The sequence below is a fragment of the Kogia breviceps genome, chromosome 18, assembly GCF_026419965.1.
Source record: "Kogia breviceps isolate mKogBre1 chromosome 18, mKogBre1 haplotype 1, whole genome shotgun sequence".
Classification (NCBI taxonomy): domain Eukaryota; kingdom Metazoa; phylum Chordata; class Mammalia; order Artiodactyla; family Physeteridae; genus Kogia; species Kogia breviceps.
In genome coordinates, this window is record NC_081327.1 from 6,859,172 (window position 1) to 6,877,872 (window position 18,701).

The window sequence follows — 18,701 nt, forward strand, 5'->3', positions numbered from 1 at the left end:
ACTGCAAATCCCCGTCGCTCCTAGGATTTGCAGTGTTCTGGATACTGGAGGCTTGCAAGCTACGCTCGCCCGCCCCTGGGCAGACACTCGCCCGAACCACAGGAGTGTGCTGCTGACTGGCAAGCCAGCTGTTCGCCTCTCCATGAACCCGTGAGCCTGCGGGCAGGTGCCGGGCGATGGCGCGGCCCGTGAGCGACAGGACTCCGGCCCCCCTGCTGCTGGGCAGCCCGACCGGGGCCCCCCCTGGCGGGGGAGCGCTGCTTGGGCTGCGGAGCCTTCTGCAGGGGACCAGCAAGCCCAAAGAGCCAGCCAGCTGTGAGTTCTAGCCCCCATCTCGCCCAACTCAGACACCCTACTCCCTTAGTGCCGGGAGGGTCCACAGCTACCTCCTACGTTCCAAGAGTCCATCCTCCCAACCTTTATCTACCCAAATATTGTACTTAGGTGTTTAGGCCCCTAGATCCCTCAGCACCCAGGACCCAAAAGTACCGGTTCTCATTGCCTGTCCACTCCCAGGACTCAAGACTCTAGGCCCCAGCCCCCTCTTCCTTTTGGTTCCGAGAGTCTGGACCCCTGGGGTCCAGGGAGAAGGGAGGGGGGTGTGTCGGATGCTCACACGGTTGTTACACGGGCTTGGGCGGGGCCTCCTGGGGTCACATGGAGTCTAGGGATGAGGAATGTGCCCCAGGAATAGAGGCCCTTCCTGCCCCTTAGAGTGTGGGGGCAGGGAGGAGGGGGTACAGTGCGCAGAGAGTAGGGGGGGGGTTGTAGATTACAGAGGAATTAACAGAGCTGTCATTTTTTAAATCTCTCTTGCCCAACCCTCCACCTACCTCTGTCTGAACTTCCATCCCCCTTCTGTGTCTCTATCCCTTCCTGGGTCTCTGTCCTCATCTCTCTTTTTGCGTTCCTGTCCTCCCCTCTTTCTGAGTCTCTCTTCCTCTCTTTATCCCTTTCTCGGTCCGCCGCCCCCGTCTCTGTCTTTTCTCTCTGGGTCTCTCTCCCTCTCTGAGCCTCTGTCCCCATCTCTCTCTGGGTCTTTGCCCTCCCTCCCGGGTCTCTCCCCCACTTCCCTTCTGTCCCCCCTCTCTCTGGATCTCTGCGGTGTGGGGCTCCATCCCCTCGTTCCTCGTGTCTCTCTCCTCTCGGAGTCACTTCTTCATCTCCGTCTTCCTCCTCCTCCCCACCCTGCCCGCTCTTTCCCTGGCCCGCAGGTCTGCTGAAGGAAAAGGAACGCAAGGCGGCCCCGCCGGCAGCCACGGTCCCCGGGCCGGGCCTGGAGCCAGCGGGACCGGCGGATGCCTCAGCTGGGGCGGTAGTGGGCGGCGGGTCCCCACGGGGACGCCCGGGGGCTGCGCCCGGCCCGGGTCTCTTGGCGCCGCTACTGTGGGAGCGGACGCTGCCGTTCGGCGACGTGGAGTACGTGGACCTGGACGCCTTCCTGCTGGAGCATGGGCTCCCTCCCAGCCCGCCGCCCCCCGGTGGCCCGTCGCCAGCGCCCTCGCCCGTGCGCACACCTGCACCCTCCCCAGGGCCCGGCTCCTGTGGCTCGGCTTCCCCTCGCTCCTCGCCCGGGCACGCCCCCGCCCGGGCTGCCCTCGGGGCCGCCGGCGGCCACCGCGCAGGTGCGACGGCTGGGGCGGGGCAGGGCCCTGGCTGGGCGGGGCTTGGACTCAGAGGGCGGGGCTGTGAAAACCTGGGGGTCAGGACGGTGGGACTGGGGCTGCATGCCCGAATTCCGGGTCCCCTAATCGGGAGATGTCGGGAGAGAAGTCCGGATTCTGTGTCCCCTAATGGATCAGGGACTGCGTATCGTGGATCTATAGATGAGGGACTTGGGACCCCAAGTTGCAGGAAGCCTGCCCAGTGGTGAGGTCGTGTGAATTTTTACGTGGGACGTGAGGACAAAGGCTCTGGATACTCGAGGAGTAGGGATTGGGATCCCAGAACACTGGAGTTATTTACTGGGGAGTGGACTGCCCCCAGAATCTGGACCCGGAAGCGGTGGAACTGGGGTAGGACCGGAAATCCTAGGCCCTCAACGAGGGAGGAAGACGAGGGCCGGGCACAGACTTCTGTTTTCCCAGGACAAAAGGGACTGGCAGCCCTGCCTCCTCGGCACCCCCCCACCCCCAGTGGAGAGGGGCTGGCACCCCGGGTCCTGGAGTCCTTCAGAAGGGACCTTCATCCTGGATCTTCCACTGGGGCAAGGACCGAGCTTTCTATATTCCTGGGGGAGGGGCCTGGGGTCCCAGAATCGTGTATATCCTAGTGGCGAGGACGTTTGGGGCCTGAGAATATCAAGGGGGTCGGTTCTCGAGTGTTCCCTAGAGAGCAGAGGGGTCTGGATCCTTGGCGGTTGAGAGGTTCAAGCTGGGAGACCCCAGGGAGCAAGAAGAAAGGTGTGCTCCCTCGGGTACCTTGGGGTAGCCAGGGGCGGACTGCAGGTCTGGGATTCCTGGACACACCTGCTCCTGGTCCGACCTCCGGGCAGGACCAGGGCCCTCCCCTTCCCAGTCGCACATTCCCGCGCCACGTGAGTCCTCTCCTCCCTCCTCAGTGCTTCGTGCTTCGCGCACGCGCGGTCACGCGGGAGGGGGCGGGACTGGGGAACATGAGGGTGCCCGTGGCGGCAGGGGGGCGGGGCGGGAAAGCAGGCGCCAGCACGTGACTCGGCCCTGAACCTGTGTCCTCAGTTGGCCCCAGCTGGCTCTCTCTTAAAGGTACAGGCCGCTCTTACTCTTGAACCAACCTGGAACCTCAGAGCCCTTTATGCTTCTCGTCCCTAACTCTATGGACTTAGTAGCTCTTAAGGAGCTAACGAGGTCTTTTAGGTGCATTAAATAGCCGGGGGTCTAGGCTTTGGTTGGGGATTCAGTTAAGAAGGGTAGGGCTATAGGGAAGGAAGCTAACACTGTAACTCTGAAGTCCTGAGGTTTTAGAAGCAATAATTCAGGTTCCTGTGCTACTTAGAGCAAGTCACGTATGATTGGGCCTCAGTTTTCCTGTGTGTAAAAGTGGAGCTGGTTTCATGATTTCTAAGCATCTTTGTGGCTTAAGGAACCTTCATAATTTATATTAGGGAGGTTGATCCCTGGCGGGCTTTATGTTAAACCCCATAAGGCCCTTCCTTGTGCTGGATATGATACCTGAGCAGGGGGTAGCCTCTGGGAACCCCCTCCCCAAAATAAATACACACTCAGGCGGCACATTCTATTTCCCCAAGGCCTGACCTCTCGCGACACACCCAGCCCAGTGGACCCAGACACGGTGGAGGTGCTGATGACCTTTGAACCTGACCCAGCTGATTTAGCCCTGTCAAGCATTCCCGGCCATGAGACCTTTGACCCTCGGAGACATCGCTTCTCAGAGGAGGAACTTAAGCCCCAGCCAATCATGAAGAAGGCGCGGAAGATCCAGGTGCCAGAGGAGCAGAAGGTGAGCATTGCTGGGTGTAGGACACAGGCTTCGTGGGTGCTGGCTCCACAGCCAGGGATGGCCCTCTCTTTAGTCAGACCTGGGTTTCTCACTTGGGATTAGCTCTCACATTCTCCTAACCTACAGCCAAGGACCAGTCCTTCTTGGCCAGGGGCTGCACAGGGACAGAGGTTTGGGCTTGAGATTTGTGAAAACCGTATCATTGTGGGATTCAGACTCAGCCAGCACTGCTGGGAGCAGTTTTACAGGCTTGGAGCGTCTATCGGTTGGACCCAACACCCTCCTTGGGGCAGGCTTCAGGCTCTACCAGGCCCAGATGCTAAGGGTAGCATCCTTTAGGAATGTGATATCAGCTTGTTTCTTCTGAGCAGCCAACTAGGCAGGGGTTGGTCCTTTAATCTCTGATCTGGGGCATCCTTCAGGGCAACTGCATCTGCCTAGGATGAAGATTTTGCCAGCCCCTCTAGGCCTTGTTTTCTGGACTCACTGTTAAGAGGCCTCAGGTTCTCATTAGCGGCCAGGGCCACATTCTGATTTGGGGTGCTTTGGGTAGTGACTGCATCTCTCTAGCATTCTGTCTTTGTCAGTCCTGGGTTCTTCCTAACAAGAAGTACCTGGGCTTGTCTCACAAGTCTCCGGCATGTTCTTGTGTAAGACACAACTACTTGAAGCAGTGAGTACTGGCCTGTAAACCAAATCTAGACCAGTGGTTTCTCTTGCCGTGAGGCCCTGTTGCTAGGGAGTGGGTTTACCGTAGCAAGCAGGGACTAGGCTTTAATGACATGGGGGTGGAGGGGCATCTTTCAGAGCTCTGGGTGGTCCTTGTACTAAGGAGTGGTCCTCCTCCACAGCCAAATTCCAGGACTGGAGAACTCTAAACATGATGGTGTGGGGAGGTCCCAGGCTAGACCCCTTTGCAACCAGGGACTGTTGGGGAGGAGGCAGCTCCCTGGCCTCTATTCAAAGCCAGTGGGTCAGAGACTGGCTGTGGTCATTGGGACCACTTACACCTCACTTTTGTTTGCTGAGGAGGGGCCTTGGCAGCAAGGTCAAAAGGGCCCAGCTCTGAGAGGATTTTATGGGACACCAAACCCCATCACTAGGGAACCTAGGCTTTCCTTAGCAACCAGGATCTGGAAAGGTGATGTATAGGGCAGTGCTTTTTAATGGGAGAAGTCTTCAGACCCTGAAGGTCTTGTTGCTAGGGAACAAGAATCCTTAGCAAACCAGGAGCTAACTGCAGGCCTTTTGGCAAGTGAGAAGAGCTTGGGCCTGCTCTGCACAGTGGAGACTTGAAGCTCAGTTGCTTGGGGTGGGAGGCTATCTCATGCCTTAGCTGTTGCTAGGGGCCTGCTGTCCATAGCAACCGGGGCCCTAGAAGTCCAGACCCTTGGGTGCCCTTTCAGGGGAGATCGGCTATCCTTTAGGCCCCACTCCTGGGTGAGAAGCAGCCCACCCCCGGGGGGGGCGGTTTCTTAGGTGCACTCTGGTCCTTGAAGTCAGAAGCAAAGCTGTTCCTCCCTTCTCTCGCTGGGCCGGGGCCCCTCTGGACCTCAGTGCTTTCCCACCCATCCAGGACGAGAAGTATTGGAGCCGGCGGTACAAGAATAACGAGGCAGCCAAGCGGTCCCGCGACGCCCGGAGGCTCAAGGAGAACCAGATATCGGTGCGGGCGGCCTTCCTGGAGAAGGAGAACGCCCTGCTACGGCAGGAGGTGGTGGCCGTGCGCCAGGAGCTGTCCCACTACCGCGCCGTGCTGTCCCGCTACCAGGCCCAGCACGGAGCCCTGTGAGGCCGCCCCCTCCCCAACAGGCGGAGCTCTCCTCCGCCTCGCTCAGACTTGCGCCCTGACGCCCTCTTCCCTCCCCGCCCTGTGGCCCACGGGCGGCCAGCTGGGTGCCCCAGGGATGTGATGATGCAGATAAATACATTTATATTTTTAAGAAAAAGTGAGCCTCCCCGCTCCCTCGCGGGGGCGGGGAAGGTCCTCAGTGTGTGCCCCCCGGCACGTCGGGGACCCCATCCTCCCACCGCCTCCGTTAACACGATCCTGAATAAATCTTGAGAACCCCAGAGCCAGCTGTCGTGGGGGAGGAGGCAGCTCCCTGGCCCCAGTTCAAGGCCAGCGGGTCACGCTGGCCGCAGTCCATGGGCAGGTCTGGGCTTCGGTCCATAAAAGGCAGGAGCTGCTGGAAGTGCCTAGAGTCTGTTCCCTCCCACGGGCTGCTGGATGGAGGAAGGGGCGAGGCCCTGAGAGGAATGAAGCCACTACCTTTATTGCATAGACCTTTTAAATTGCTTTGAAGATTGGGGCTGGGGGACGCACAGAAGACAGAGGAAACGAACTTCCCCGTCCCCACCCACGGGGGGAGGGACATTAGTGCAAATCGGAGCGCCGCCCGGGGAACTTGCCCCTCCTGGGCTGATTGGCCAGCTTGGTGGAGGCACCGGAGTAGACGGGGCCGGTTATCTAAGGCCTCCCCAGCCCATACGTTCCAGGTCACGTCACTGGACTACACGTTAAGACAGGCTCCGCCCTCAGCCGACCTGGCTTTCTGCGAGCCGTTCTCGAGGGTCTGGAGTGAACCCGTCCTCGTTGATCAGGCACTACCCTTGGGGCGAGCCCATTTCTCCATGACGGTCAAGACCCCAACCCCCGGAATTCGGGACATCGTCCGGCATCACCTCTGGTCCCCTAGGGTAGGGCGCAATCCTGAGACCGGGCGGGACCACTGTAGCCTCCGCCCTGACTCTAGCAGCCACCACGCCCCCTAGCTCAGGCTCCGCCCCCTCAGGAATGTAAGCCCCGCTCCGGGCGAGCTCCAAGCTTGGTTGGAGTTAAGGCTCCCGCCCAGGGCAGCCGGAAGGACCCGTGAGCAGAGTTCCGAGGCCGGGATGCACCTGCGCCTGCAACGGCCCATACTCCACCTGCTCCCCGTCCACCGTGAGCACGCCGCGGGGCGTGAGCGGCTCAAGGCGGAAGGCACGGGCCGCAGCGTAGCCCAGCTGCGGACAGCCCAGGCTGAAGTGGCTCCCGCGCTCCATGGCCAGAAACAGGCGCAGGAGTGCCGCCCGTGAGATGCCACCGCGCACCCAGCACAGGTGCACGAGGCCGTCGTCAAAGCGCGCGTGGGGCGCTGCCACTAGGTCAGCCCCCAGGTGACTGGGTGAGATGGCCAAAATAAGCACAAAGTCCCCCTCCATTGTCACCCAGCCTGGGGGTAGTGGAGTGCCCAGAGGAGGGAGCAGGTGGTCAGGTGGGCCCCCAGCAGAGATGGTTACCCGGGTATCAGGGGTGGGAGCCGGGAGCCCAGAGGATGCTGGCATTTCTGAGGCCCCCTCGGTGATGGGTGAGAGTTGAGCTGCCTTGGGGGAGCCAGGGGGCGAGGGCAGCAGTGGGTCTGGGGACAGTGGAGCATCCCCGGCCCCACCCCAGTCCCCGGCCAGCTCTGGGCCCCCACCGTTGAGAGACAGTATGGGCAGGGGTTCAGGTGAGCCAGGGGAGGTCAGGGCAGGCTGAGGCAGGGGCAGGGGCAGGTCAGACACCGAGCGGTGCAGGGGTGAGTGGGCCACGGGTGGGGCCGGGCCGGGGGCTAGGGTCAGCTCTGACTTGGCCCGTGGCAGGCCACGGGCAGGGGCGGGTGAGGCGGGCTCCACCGTGGCAGGGAGGTAGGAGAGGCGGCCGCGGTAGGTGTGCAGTGTGGCGAGGCCCAGGACCGTGCCCAGCGTGAAGCGAGCACTGCCCAGGGCCCTGAAGCGCTCGCTCTGGATGTCCACATCTGACACAAAGCCCCAGGCCACAGAGAGGAAGGAGAAACAGCGGGAGCCGGAGGCCAGAGTGACGGAGAGCAGGTCCAGCGGGTGGCTGCCACCCCGGCAGAGCAGCAAGGAGCAGTTGAGCAGCAGGTCAATGCCCAGGGCCGGCTCAAACCTTCACAGCCAGACAGGGACGGATACAGTGGGAAAGAGCAAAGAGGCCGGGTGAGATACACAGTGCCAGGCGGGCAGGAGAAACACACGGACGGGTGGCGCAGCAGACAATGGGGAGAGGAGGCCGGGCATGTCCTGGGGCCCGCCCGCAGCCATTTGGCCACCTCCAGACAGACTCTTCTGACTGAGCCAGGTTCCCTGTCAGTTCTTTCATTCCAGAAGCATTCACTGAGTGCCTCCTGTGTGCCAGGCACCGTTCTAGGCACTAGGGAGACAGCTAGGAACAAGACAGGCAAAAATGTCTAGGGGGGTGTGGGGAGCATCTGATCTGGCTGAGGGCAAGATGTGGCGCAGATGTGCCAGTTCCCTGTTATCCCAGGAGAGCTCCTCCCACCTACCCCCCATGCTGGTTCACGGCTCCTGCCAGCGCGTTGCCCGAGCCACAGGGGAGGATGCCCACGGGGGTCTTCACGGCCTCTTCCCAGTCGGGGCGTTCTAGGAGTCCATTCAGCACCTGGAGGGTAGGAGACCAGACACCCGCGTGTTGGTCCTGTCCTCCGCAGTCCCCCAGGGCTCAGGCTTGGGGAAGGGTGGTCCTGCCCTACCTCATACAGCAGCCCATCTCCGGAGACGGTGACGATGCCATCCCACTCGCTCAGGCTCAACCCCTGGACCAGCTCCCGGGCGTGGTTATGTCGTTCTAAGGTGGGGAACCAGGAAGCGAGGCAGGCTGTTCCACCCCTGACTCACCACCACTCCCCAGGACTCAGAAGTCCTAGCCCCCAGCTTCCGCCTCCATCCCGGCACTGCCCTTACCTGTCTGGATGAGGTTGAAGGACAGCCCCGCTTCAGAGATCATGGGCAGCACGTGGTTCTTACACCACTGCCAGGCCAGGCCCCGCCCCCCAAAGGGATTGACCAATAGGAGCAATCGGGGAGGCCTTGGCAGAAGGTCGGGGGTGATTTCTGCAGAGAGAGGAGAAGGAGTCTACAGAGGTCAGGGCACCAAGCCCCTCACCTCAGAAACAGTAACTGCAAAGAGCCTCCAGTGGAGGTGGTGGAGGGCTGGCATCAAGACCTGCTGGGAGTTGAAAGTTTTTTTCTCCGCGGCCTCACCAGCTCAGGCCAGGTGTACAGCCCGTCCCCCCCCCCCCCAGGTGCTGAGACAAAGGCAGGGATTCGGTGTCTAATCCCAGTGCCCTTTGGACTCACGGGTGGGAGGAGAGCTGTGGTTTCCACCTTCCACACCCCCAAACAACTGGAACCCAGCAACAGATCACTCCACTGTGTGGGCCTCAGCCCCAGCCAGCCAGGACCAAGGAAGGCCCACCAGCTGGGGACCCTGGAACCTCTACCTTCCTGCGCCAACTGAGTGCCCTAGGTGGGGGCCTCTGCCTGAAAGCCTCCTCTGAATCCCCGCAGCTCGATTCGATGCTATCTCTGGGCTCCTGAGACGCCCCAGGGGACCTCTGCGAGTGCCTGCCATCCAGGGTGGTGACTGAGCATGTCTCACTTGGCTGCTCTCAACAGCCCGGGAGCCTCTGACTCATCTGTGGTCAGGACCCATGGAATGGGGGAGGGGACAGAGACAGAAACCTCATGAGAGCAGCAGACACAAATCCTTCTCTGCCTGGGACTTTGCCTTCTGTGCCCATCCCTGTCTGCGTATCACTCTTTCAGTATGAACCCAGAGAGACACATCACACAGACAGACACACAGAAAAGTAGAGACAGCGATGCCCACAGAGGGAGGTCTGAGGAGACACCAAGGTGGCCTTAGGACAGAGAGGCCGCCCGGTGCCTCACCCCCGTCCCCGGGCAGTGGCAGTCCGCGGAGCAGACACGTGAGGGCAGTGGCCCAGCGCTGGGCCTCAGCACGGTTCTCCTCGTAGGCGGCCGCCCCGTCGGCCCGGAAGGTGCGTGCAGCTCTGCGCCGGCCCCCACGCCGGCCCCTCGGGTAGGTGTAGATGCAGAAGTAGGCTGCAGAGTCCGAGGGGCTTCGGCTCCGCAGGGTGCAGCAGCCTGAGACCTCAGCCAGCAGGACCAGGCCACCCCGGGGCCGGGCTTCAGGCTTTGGCCGCAGCCGTTGTATGTGCAGGGCTTGTGGTGTGAGAGTGAGGGCGAAGCGTGGGCCTCGGGCTGGGTAGGAGCCAAACTCGCCATGCAGGAGTGGGGTGCTGGGGGTCAGTGGCGGTGGCGGTGGGGGGGCCATGGCCTTGACCCTGTCCAGGGCGCTCCTAGGCCTGCGGCCCCAGCTCCAGGTCAGCTCCTGTTCTGGCCTCTGTGGGGAGGAAGGAGGGTAGGAGTCAGAGTCCGGGGCCCCCACGGTGGGCAGAGAGAAGCTGCGGCAGGGCCTGTGGGTAAGAGGAGGCGATGAGGGGTGCTGACAGGCAAGATGGGAGCGCCAGAGACAGGCCCGCAGAAAGTATGGGAAGACTGAGGACACAGGACAGAGGTCAGCTGGACAGGAAGGCCAGCATCCTGGAGGGTCCACACCCAGGCATGCAAATATTCATTCCTTTATTCCCCAAATAATTATTCAGTACTATGTGCCAATCATGGTGCCAGGCCCAGCAAACACAGCAGGGAGTAAAACAGACAAAAATCCCTGCCTTCGTGGAGTTTATATTCTAATCGGAAGACAGGAAAACAAGATAGACATAAAATACATATCGTGTTGGATGACGATTAAGGACTCTGTAGAAAAATAATGCAAAGGAGAGAGATCAGGATGGTGGAGACATATAAATAGACATGCAAAGATAGAGAAAAACACAACACACACACACACACACACACACACACACACAGAGTCAACTCCAGATGGAGAAAGTAACAAGGGAGAGGCACTCAGACACAAAAAGGTCTGAAAGCCAGAGAAACACTGAGAGGAGACAAACAGCTTCAGTGAGATGAAACCTAGTATAATGAAAGATACTTAGAGAACAGAGTGAGAGTTTAGGGGCTCCAAAGGCCCTCTGAGAGTCAGACAACAGAGTTAGGAGAGAAAGAGCAGACAGGAGAGGCAAGAGGTAGGGGATGTAGTAGCTGGAGAAACTGAGAAAGGGGTGTGACATGGAGCAACTAAGGGGTCAGAGAGGTAGAGGAGCCACATGCAGGCACCTGCAAGGGACAGGAGCCAAGAGCTGGACCTCAAGCACTGACCTGGTGTCTGGCCGCCTGCTCTCCCGGGAGAGAGTGGGAGCTGGGCCTGAGGTCCCCTCCCCCTGCCCTCTGCCCAGTTTTTGCCTCCTCCTTCCAGCTCACCTTTGTTCCCCACTGCCCCGCCCACCCAGTCACCTATCAGTCCTGCCCCTCACCTTCCCCAGGTGCAGAACTGCCCCAGACACACCCCCATCTGTGGACTCACTCTCAGGAGCCACCTCTGCCCCCTACCCTGGGCAGCTCTTCAAGCCCCACCCCTAAACTTGCATTGACTCCCCCACCCGCCCACTTAGAGCCCTAGATCTCCCCCAGTCCTGGAGCCTGCGCCTCGGTCCCTAGGTCTCCATTCTCTCCACCCTCCATGTGCCCCAGACCAGGCCTTGGGTCTCCATCCATAGGTCCCCCCAATCCATAAGCCTGAGTCTCTGTCTCCGGTTCCCCGGGTCCCGGCCCTCCATCCCCACCCCATTTCCAGAACCCAGTTCCAGACCTGGATTTTCATTCCTGGATCCCTCAGTCCTGGTTCTGGTTCTCCACCTCCATCCCACACCCCTAGTACCCAAGTCCCGGGCCTGCGTATCTGTTCCTCTTGCTCCCTCAGTCGTCCTGACTCGGGTCTCTGTCCCGACACCCCAGACCCTCCTCACACGCCGGATCCTCCTCCAGGCGGCCACTCAAGTCAGCATCAACTGCCCCCATCAGACCCAGGGGTGGGGGGAGGGTGTGCATCCGCTCAGCCAATGGCCGCGCGGCCGGCCTAAGTTGCACCAATAAGAGCGTGAGGGGGCGGGGCCAGCAGACTCGCGAGCTTGGCGCAGGGGCCTGCCGCGGGAGAGCGGGAGAACTGGGCGGGGTATCGCGCTTCGCGAGATCAGCCGCCATTGTCGGTGAGGGCACACGCGCAGCAGAAACGGCTTCACGGAAACAAGGCCAGAGCCCCTGTCGCCATCTTTGTTGAGGGCAAGTGGGCCTCCCCCATCCTTTGACTTTATAAAAGAGAAGGGGCAAGGGGGAGAAGGTCTTTAACTGCAGATAGAGAATGACCCTAACACAGATAACAAAGACCCAGAGATATGCAAAAACAGTAAAAGGGAACAGTGAACCAGAGTCAGAGGCAATAAGAGACTTGAAGAGAGAGTGTTGTCTCTTTTTCAGACAGTTACAGAGATTCAGAGAGATATGCATAAAGAAAAGCAGAGATATAAACAAAGACAATGGAATTAAGAATGTTTAAGGTGGGCTTCCCTGGTGGCGCAGTGGTTAAGAATCCCCCTGCCAATGCAGGGGACATGGGTTCGAGCCCCAGTCCGGGAAGATTCCACATGCCTCTCGGCAACTAGAGAAAGCCCATGCAACGAAGACCCAACGCAGCCAAAAGTAATAAATAAATAAAATAAATAATAGATTTTTAAAATATGTGCAAGGTAAGGACATAAGAAAACCCAGAAAATTATGGACACAGTGAGACTTGGGGACAGACACTTTCAGAATGAAAACCAGGGAGGAGAGGCTCATTAATTCACAAACGATTTACCTTGGGCACAAGCTAGCGTGCGGGCAGCATGACATAAATATCTGCCCAGTGAATGACCCAGTTACATGGTAAGACAGAGACTCAGGAGAGAGACTGGGAGTATCTGAGAGAGACCTCTAGGTCAGGGGTGAGGGATAGAGAGAATGTTAGAGGCTGAGAGGAACTGAGGCCAAGAGACAGAAAGCAAAGATGTTGACAGAGAGATACAGAGAGGCAAAGACACGATGAAACTGAAAGAAATCAAGGCAAGAATAATATCAGGTGACCTAGAAACAGAATTATTGAGACAAAGACACATGCTGAAGGAGATAGGGACTGAGCTCGCTAGAAAAAGATAAATGGAGAGTGAAGTTCATTTATTGCCAATCAATGTACCTACCTAGTGTTCAACTGAGAACAGCAACAGCACCAGATAACATGTGCCAGAAAATAACCCAGAGAGAGAGAGAGGGACAGAAACCCAGAAAGATGGAGAGACAGGAAAACACAGTGCATGTGCTTAGGGCTCCAGGGGAAAGAAAGACAGATACAGTAATCAAAGAGGCTGGGACTCAAAGACCAAGGAACAGGGACAAGGAGGAGAGAAGGAAACTGTGTTCCATCGTATGGTGAGCTGGTGATCTGGACTTTCAGATGGACACTTACCTGGTCCTGCTGCTCCTCTGCTTCAAGGTGTCCATTCATCTGCAGGCCCTCTGTTGTGTTATCACATCAGTAAGACCCTGGCCCTGGGTCGGAGGCCATGGGAAGGTGGTATGGGCAAGGAGTCAGGCCTCATTGTGCAGGCCTGGCCTGTGGCTCTGTGGAGGAGAGGTAAGTAGGAGCGTGAAGGGCAGAGGAAAGGAGGCCAAGCTGGAAGTGCTGCAGGGCTTCCACGAAAACAAGTGGACAAGTCAGCTTCATCGCTGCCCCAACCAGTCCATCTGGTTCCATCCAGCAAAGGCTAATAACAGCAAGAGATGCCCCTTTTTGCAGATAAGGAAAGTAAGGAACAGAGAAGTTACACGACTTGCCCCAAATCACGGACAGCTTGCCCAAGGTCACACCATTAGTAAGTAGCAAAGCCAAGAATTGAATTCGGTTACAGATGGTAACACCATCTTTCTGTCTCTTCTCCTCCTTAGATCTCCACCTTCCCTCTCTTTCTAGGTCTTCTAACTCCCCGGGTCACCATTTCGCCACCCTTGGTCTCTCTCCACTCCCCTTCTGGGTCTCCATTCCTCCTCCTCTTGGAATCTCTGTCTCCCTCTCTCTGAGTCTCTCCTCCCCTCTCTTTCAGGAGTTTTTTACTCATCCCTCTCTCCACCCCATCCCCCAAGCCCCGGGGGCCTCAGCTTGCCTCCTCCGTGCTCCAGTACCTTGCACATCCCTCAAACCGAACCCGCTGGGCCACTTGAATCCCTAGGCTGGGAAAAGCAGCCTCCAGGTGGCAGGGGCTGAGTAGGGTTCAGGGAAGGGCCATCTGGGGACAGAGGGAGAAGCTGAACCTAAAAGGTGGAAATACAGGATGCCATAGACTGGGCTGCAGCAAGAAGATCTCGGGTTAGACCTCAAGTAAGACTTCCCGAGCTGCGGCCGCACCTCGGAAGCGCAGCACGGGATAAGGCAGATGTGAGCCTGATAAGGAAACGCCCAAAGCCTGAGGTCAGAGGTTTCCCCGAGGTCCCGACTAACCCCGCCAGCCCCGCCTCCTCACCTCCAATACTCGGCCCTCTAGGTCCTCCGGGAGCCACAGAGAGGGCTTCGGCGTCGGGCCAGAGCGTCACCGCACGACGCGTCTTCCTAGCTCTGCGCGACATCTCTCTGGCTCCGAGATCCCCTTCTGCCGGAAGACTATCAAGAACAGGGACTGGATAGGGCCAGAGAGGCCTCCGACGTGCTGGCCCTTCCCTCCTTGGCGTAGCGCTTGTTCCCCTTAGATGTTCCTCCACCCAGTCCCGGAATCACACATCTAGCTGGTCCTCCGACTCACCATAGAGAGACACGAGTCAAGGTAGAGCGCCGCGTCGCGCCCGTGTGACGTCACGTAGGCGCCACTCGCTGAAGGCTTTCCCCGCCCATCCTGGTTCTGGTCTCTCTTTCCGGACCTGGCTAAGGAGGAGGCGCCATCATGGTGAGTGCGTTTTGCGGCGATCGGGGCTTGATCATCCGCTGCCATCCGCCGTGGTCTCGCGCTGGGGACGTTCCAGAGTGAGGCAGGGGTTCCTGGGTGTTCGAAGGAGGCGACTCCCGCTGTGGGGAGCTATTTTGGGAGCCCGAAGACCAGGGATGGGCGTCCTCAACCTCCCGCCCCTCCCATAATCCTGTATTATAAGGTCCCATCGAATAGATGAGCAAGTCGAGGGGCAAGGAGGTTAAGTAATATGACCGGGGTCACAGTGCCAGTAAGTGGCGGAGCCAGGATTCGGACACAGGCGCTGGTCCCACAGCCACTCTTGCCTGTGCTGTCCCTGGATCCGTCACTCCCCAGCCTGAAAACCTGGGTTCTGGGGCGGGGTGGGGGGGTGTCAAGCGTCCGGTGCCCGGGTTTGGGGGCCAGGCAGGCTTCCGTTCGAGTCTCAGTTCCCTACCCACCGTATCATCATTCCTGTGCCCAGAAAGCATCTGTTAATTGGAGACTCATTAATTATGTCTCAAAGATGTGAGTTCGAGAAGAAATAAGTCAGAGGAAGTGCTCACCACGGGTCCCTGCATACTTTAAGTGCTGGATAAATGAGAACTATTAATAATTAGGTAGCTGTTTATAACTCATGACACAGCCTGGAAAACTTGCAGGAAAGCAGGCAGGGGGTGTAGTGGAAATCGTGGGCTCCCTTCGGTTTTAGCACTACTGTGGGAAACCATACTTCATAAGGAGGTCGTTCTAGGGTTGGTCTGTGCAGAGTAAGTTCTAGAAAAAAGGGTCGTTGCCTTTATAAGAACTTGAAGTCTGCCCTTGGTTTAAATGTTTTTGATACCGCTCCACGCATGGGAGCAAGGTTTGGGAGCTTAAATAATACTTATATTGTTGAAAAACACAGTTCCTAAAGAAGTAAAAACTTGACTTAATGCGGCTGCTGTGTTAAAGTCTTTCACGGTGCTGTGTGCCATGTGTTGAAGGCTTTTTGTGTAGAATTAGGCTTCCCCCTCCTTTTTTTTTTAAACAAAGTCACTTGAGGCCCAGGGATTTTTAAGTATTTTCCCAGAGGGCTCCCAGTGGTGGTCTGGGATTTGTTGTCTCCAGAGACTGGGGCTTTAGCTGTTTCTTAGAGGTGAGGAATAACAATGTTTATGGGGTGAGGAATCTGCCAGATAAGAGTTGGGTTCATGGTCTTCCCTTCACCCCTGCAGGGAGTTGACATCCGCCACAACAAGGACCGAAAGGTTCGACGCAAGGAGCCCAAGAGCCAGGACATCTACTTAAGGCTGTTGGTTAAGGTGAGGTTGGGGCCTAAGATCCCTAGGCAAGGCCACCCTGGAAATGTCAATACAAGTTCTAGAGCCTCCGTGCTGGTATTGGTCCCGGGCTCCTTTCAGGGGCCTGCAGGGCAGGCTCGGAGATCTCAGTGTTTTCAGCCTCTGGGCTGCTTTACCGCTGGGGAGTGGGGAGGGGGATTTTCTGGGTCCCTGGCCAGGAGGGACCTAGGCTAGCTCTCTCCCGTGGGCTTAACAGGATGGGAGAAAGCCCTAAGTCATGTGTTTGCCCCTTTGTTAGAAAGCTGGGAGGGAGGGGGACGGGTGGGCTGCCCCGGCTTTCATCTTTGTTTTCCTTCCCCTCCAGCTGTACAGGTTTCTGGCCAGGCGAACCAACTCCACCTTCAATCAAGTTGTGCTGAAGAGGTTGTTCATGAGTCGCAGCAACCGGCCACCTCTGTCCCTTTCCCGGATGGTGAGGGGCTGAGGCGGAGAGCGTAGCTGGCCTGGGGAGTGACTGGATTGCGTCTGGAGCTGGACTTCGGGTGGGAGGGCGGGCTTGGAGCTCTCTGGTAGCAGCCTGGCTGTCAGCTGGCTTAATCTCATCCAGTGGTGGCTGCAGAGCTCTGACCCTCTGATTGTAGCTGAATGGTGGGGGCATTGGACTGGCTTGGCCTCTTGGTCTCATTTTCCTTCTCATTGTGTGTGTCTGGGGGCGGGTTACAGTGGCTTTATGGGATCTTCCTGAGGTTTCAAGTTATAGAGCGTCTTCTGTGTCAGAAGCTTTCTGTAGGAGAGATCCGTGGAAGAATCTGTATTTTCTTTGGAGATTTTCCCAGCCTGGACCTGAGATTAGGCTTGTGCTGCTAGCTTGAGAGGTGTGGCATGGGAGGTTTAGCCCAAACGGGATGCAACTGTTGGTCCTTGGGATGCCTGAATGGGTGGGATTGGATTTAACCACCAGAAGGGACCTGTTTAATGTGCATTTCATCCTCACCCGCCCAGATTCGGAAGATGAAGCTTCCTGGCCGGGAAGGCAAAACAGCTGTGGTGGTGGGGACTATAACCGATGACGTGCGTGTCCAGGAGGTGCCCAAGCTGAAGGTGAGTGGGCGGGGGCTCGGGAGCGTGTTGGGAGGGTCAAGGTGAGGGCCTACGGGCCTCGCTCAATTTCTTGTGGTGCCGGCAGGCTCATCTCACCTCTGGGTGAGGCAGGCGTCGTGCCTGGGTTGAAGGGGGGGTTGTTCCTCACGTGGTTGATGGCGGGTGTCCCTGGACGAGCCCCTTCTGGGGCCGATGGTGCGCGCTCTGGATCCAGACAGCCAGAGTTCAGACCTGGATTTCTCTGCCACTTTCTTATCTCTGGACAAAGTCTCGGATCTCTTTGTGCCTCAGTTTCCTTACACGTAATAGCTTCAGGTTGCAGTGTTAAAGGGGTTTCTAGAAGTAAAGTGCTAAGAATGGCTGTCATGAACTCAGGAAGCCGCCTCCAGTAGTTGGTGATGTGGTGATGAGGCCGAGTAAGCAGCGGGGACTCCTCTGCTGGGCCTGGGCAGTGGACAGGAAGTCCCAGCAGCCCCGGGGTCGCCATCCAGGGGGCCCTGACCACACCTGTCCTCTGCGTCCCCCAGGTGTGCGCCCTCCGAGTGAGCAGCCGCGCCCGGAGCCGCATCCTCAAGGCCGGGGGCAAGATCCTCACCTTCGACCAGTTGGCCCTGGACTCCCCCAAGGGCTGTGGCACTGTCCTCCTGTCCGGTGAGTGGTGCTTGGTGGCTTGGGGTGGGGTGGGGGGCTAGGGACGTGTGAGGGGTCTGTCGTGAGCTGTGGGACTGGTAGCAGCCTTTACCTTCCCAGGCCTGGGAGGTCAGTGATACTCCCACCCCACCTCAGATCAGCCTGAGCCACCTCTTCCTTCCCTTCCCCAGGTCCTCGCAAGGGCCGAGAGGTGTACAGGCATTTCGGCAAGGCCCCAGGAACCCCACATAGCCACACCAAGTGAGTATGCCTAGCCCTGGGCCCCAGCCTGCAGGTGTAGGCCTTGCCACGCTTCCAGCTGCTGCTTTTTCAGCCACTAGTCCAGCCTCAGGTCTCTCTAGAATTCCCCCACCCTCTTAGCCGCTTTTCCTTCAAGACTGCCTGAAGTTCTGTTCCTCAGGTGTTGAGCTCTCTGCACAGCCAGCATCACAGATGCAGGCTTCCCAGGGCCTGTCCCCGTTTCGGGTGGGCCTGCATTCTGTCCAGCGCTGGGGCGCCCAGGTGGGTGGCCCCAGGGCCCAGCGCAGGCGCTTCAGCAGCCAATCCTGCCAGTTTTGCTTCCTGTGCCGCTAGGCTTTTCCAGCAGGGGACTCGGTGTCACCACTGATGCTGCTTGGGTTGATTGAGGCCCCCCTCTGGTGTCCCTGTGCTGCTCTGTTAGAGCAAGCAGCTCTCTTCTGAGCTCCTAGCCAGCGAGCGGGCCCCTCACTTGTCTGTAACATGTGCCTCTTCTCACCCTTCCTTCTCCCTGCAGACCCTATGTACGCTCCAAGGGCCGGAAATTCGAGCGCGCCAGAGGCCGACGGGCCAGCCGTGGCTACAAGAACTAACCCCAGATCCTACCTTGTTATTAAAAAGATTTTGGATGCTAATGGCCTTTTGTGTATTATTGGGGAACGGGGTGGGGAGAGGGAGAGGGTCGTAACGGGGGGTGAGACCGCCTTTGTTTGGGGGAATGGTTGCCACGCCCCTTTCTGGGGAGACCAGCCTTTGGGATGAGCCCCTTACGCTGTGCTGGGGGACGGAGCCTGCGGTCCCAGGTGTGCGTGGTGACTGCCCTAAGCCTGTCAGTGGCCTTGGACCTCGCTGCACCGTTGCGACGTGGCGGCCACCTAAGGCCGAAGCCCCACCTCTTTCCCAGGTGTGTAGTGTTGACCCACCTGCTTCCTTTTCGAGTTAGCCACGCCTACTCTTAAAGGAACCGCGCTCCCCCCCCGGATCTGTCTGCTCGGGATGGCTGGCGGGGGTTGGACCGGGAAGTATAAGTGGGCAGGGCAGCCGTGGGGGAGGGGGTGCGCCGTGAGGGAATAGGTGAGGCGCTCCCCCTCCCCCGAAGCCTGAGTCAGGCCGGCCACCAGTCCCTGGGCGAAGCCCGCTGAGTGTGTTCCTGGAGCTCGGACCTTACTGTCCTCTGCTTCCAGGGGCCTGTGTCAGCCCTCTGTGTTTGCACAAGGGGCTGGGTTCCCCGGATCCTAGGAAGAAACCC

General features: G+C 58.6%; 3 protein-coding genes across 18 annotated transcripts; 2 read left to right on the forward strand and 1 right to left on the reverse strand.

Moving 5' to 3' along the window:
• The first annotated feature begins 91 nt into the window (after positions 1–91).
• On the forward strand, positions 92–5,511 carry DBP (D-box binding PAR bZIP transcription factor). Its single transcript, XM_059045778.2, has 4 exons — positions 92–315; positions 1,215–1,625; positions 3,227–3,438; positions 5,015–5,511. Exons 1-4 carry the CDS (start codon positions 177–179, stop codon positions 5,228–5,230), a joined length of 978 nt encoding a protein of 325 aa, XP_058901761.1. The 5' UTR covers positions 92–176; the 3' UTR covers positions 5,231–5,511.
• Positions 5,512–5,689: 178 nt separating this feature from the next.
• SPHK2 (sphingosine kinase 2) lies at positions 5,690–13,984 on the reverse strand. Of its 16 annotated transcripts, none has more exons than XM_059045744.2 (8): positions 13,764–13,877; positions 13,426–13,554; positions 12,713–12,867; positions 9,175–9,649; positions 8,185–8,334; positions 7,974–8,068; positions 7,767–7,882; positions 5,690–7,369 (listed from the first exon to the last, which is right to left on the reverse strand). In XM_059045744.2, exons 3-8 carry the CDS (start codon positions 12,749–12,751, stop codon positions 6,277–6,279), a joined length of 1,968 nt encoding a protein of 655 aa, XP_058901727.1. In that variant the 5' UTR covers positions 12,752–12,867; positions 13,426–13,554; positions 13,764–13,877; the 3' UTR covers positions 5,690–6,276. The 16 variants fall into 16 exon arrangements, with proteins under 16 accessions (XP_058901727.1, XP_066875812.1, XP_058901730.1 ...); XM_067019711.1 differs by having other exon boundaries at positions 13,407–13,554; XM_059045747.2 differs by having other exon boundaries at positions 13,426–13,529; positions 13,764–13,872.
• On the forward strand, positions 13,852–18,087 carry RPL18 (ribosomal protein L18). The gene is made up of 7 exons (XM_059045787.2): positions 13,852–14,180; positions 15,398–15,484; positions 15,828–15,935; positions 16,466–16,564; positions 17,092–17,215; positions 17,386–17,455; positions 17,970–18,087. The coding sequence occupies exons 1-7, from the start codon at positions 14,178–14,180 to the stop codon at positions 18,043–18,045; spliced, it is 567 nt and encodes a 188-aa protein (XP_058901770.1). The 5' UTR covers positions 13,852–14,177; the 3' UTR covers positions 18,046–18,087.
• The last annotated feature ends 614 nt before the right edge of the window (positions 18,088–18,701 follow it).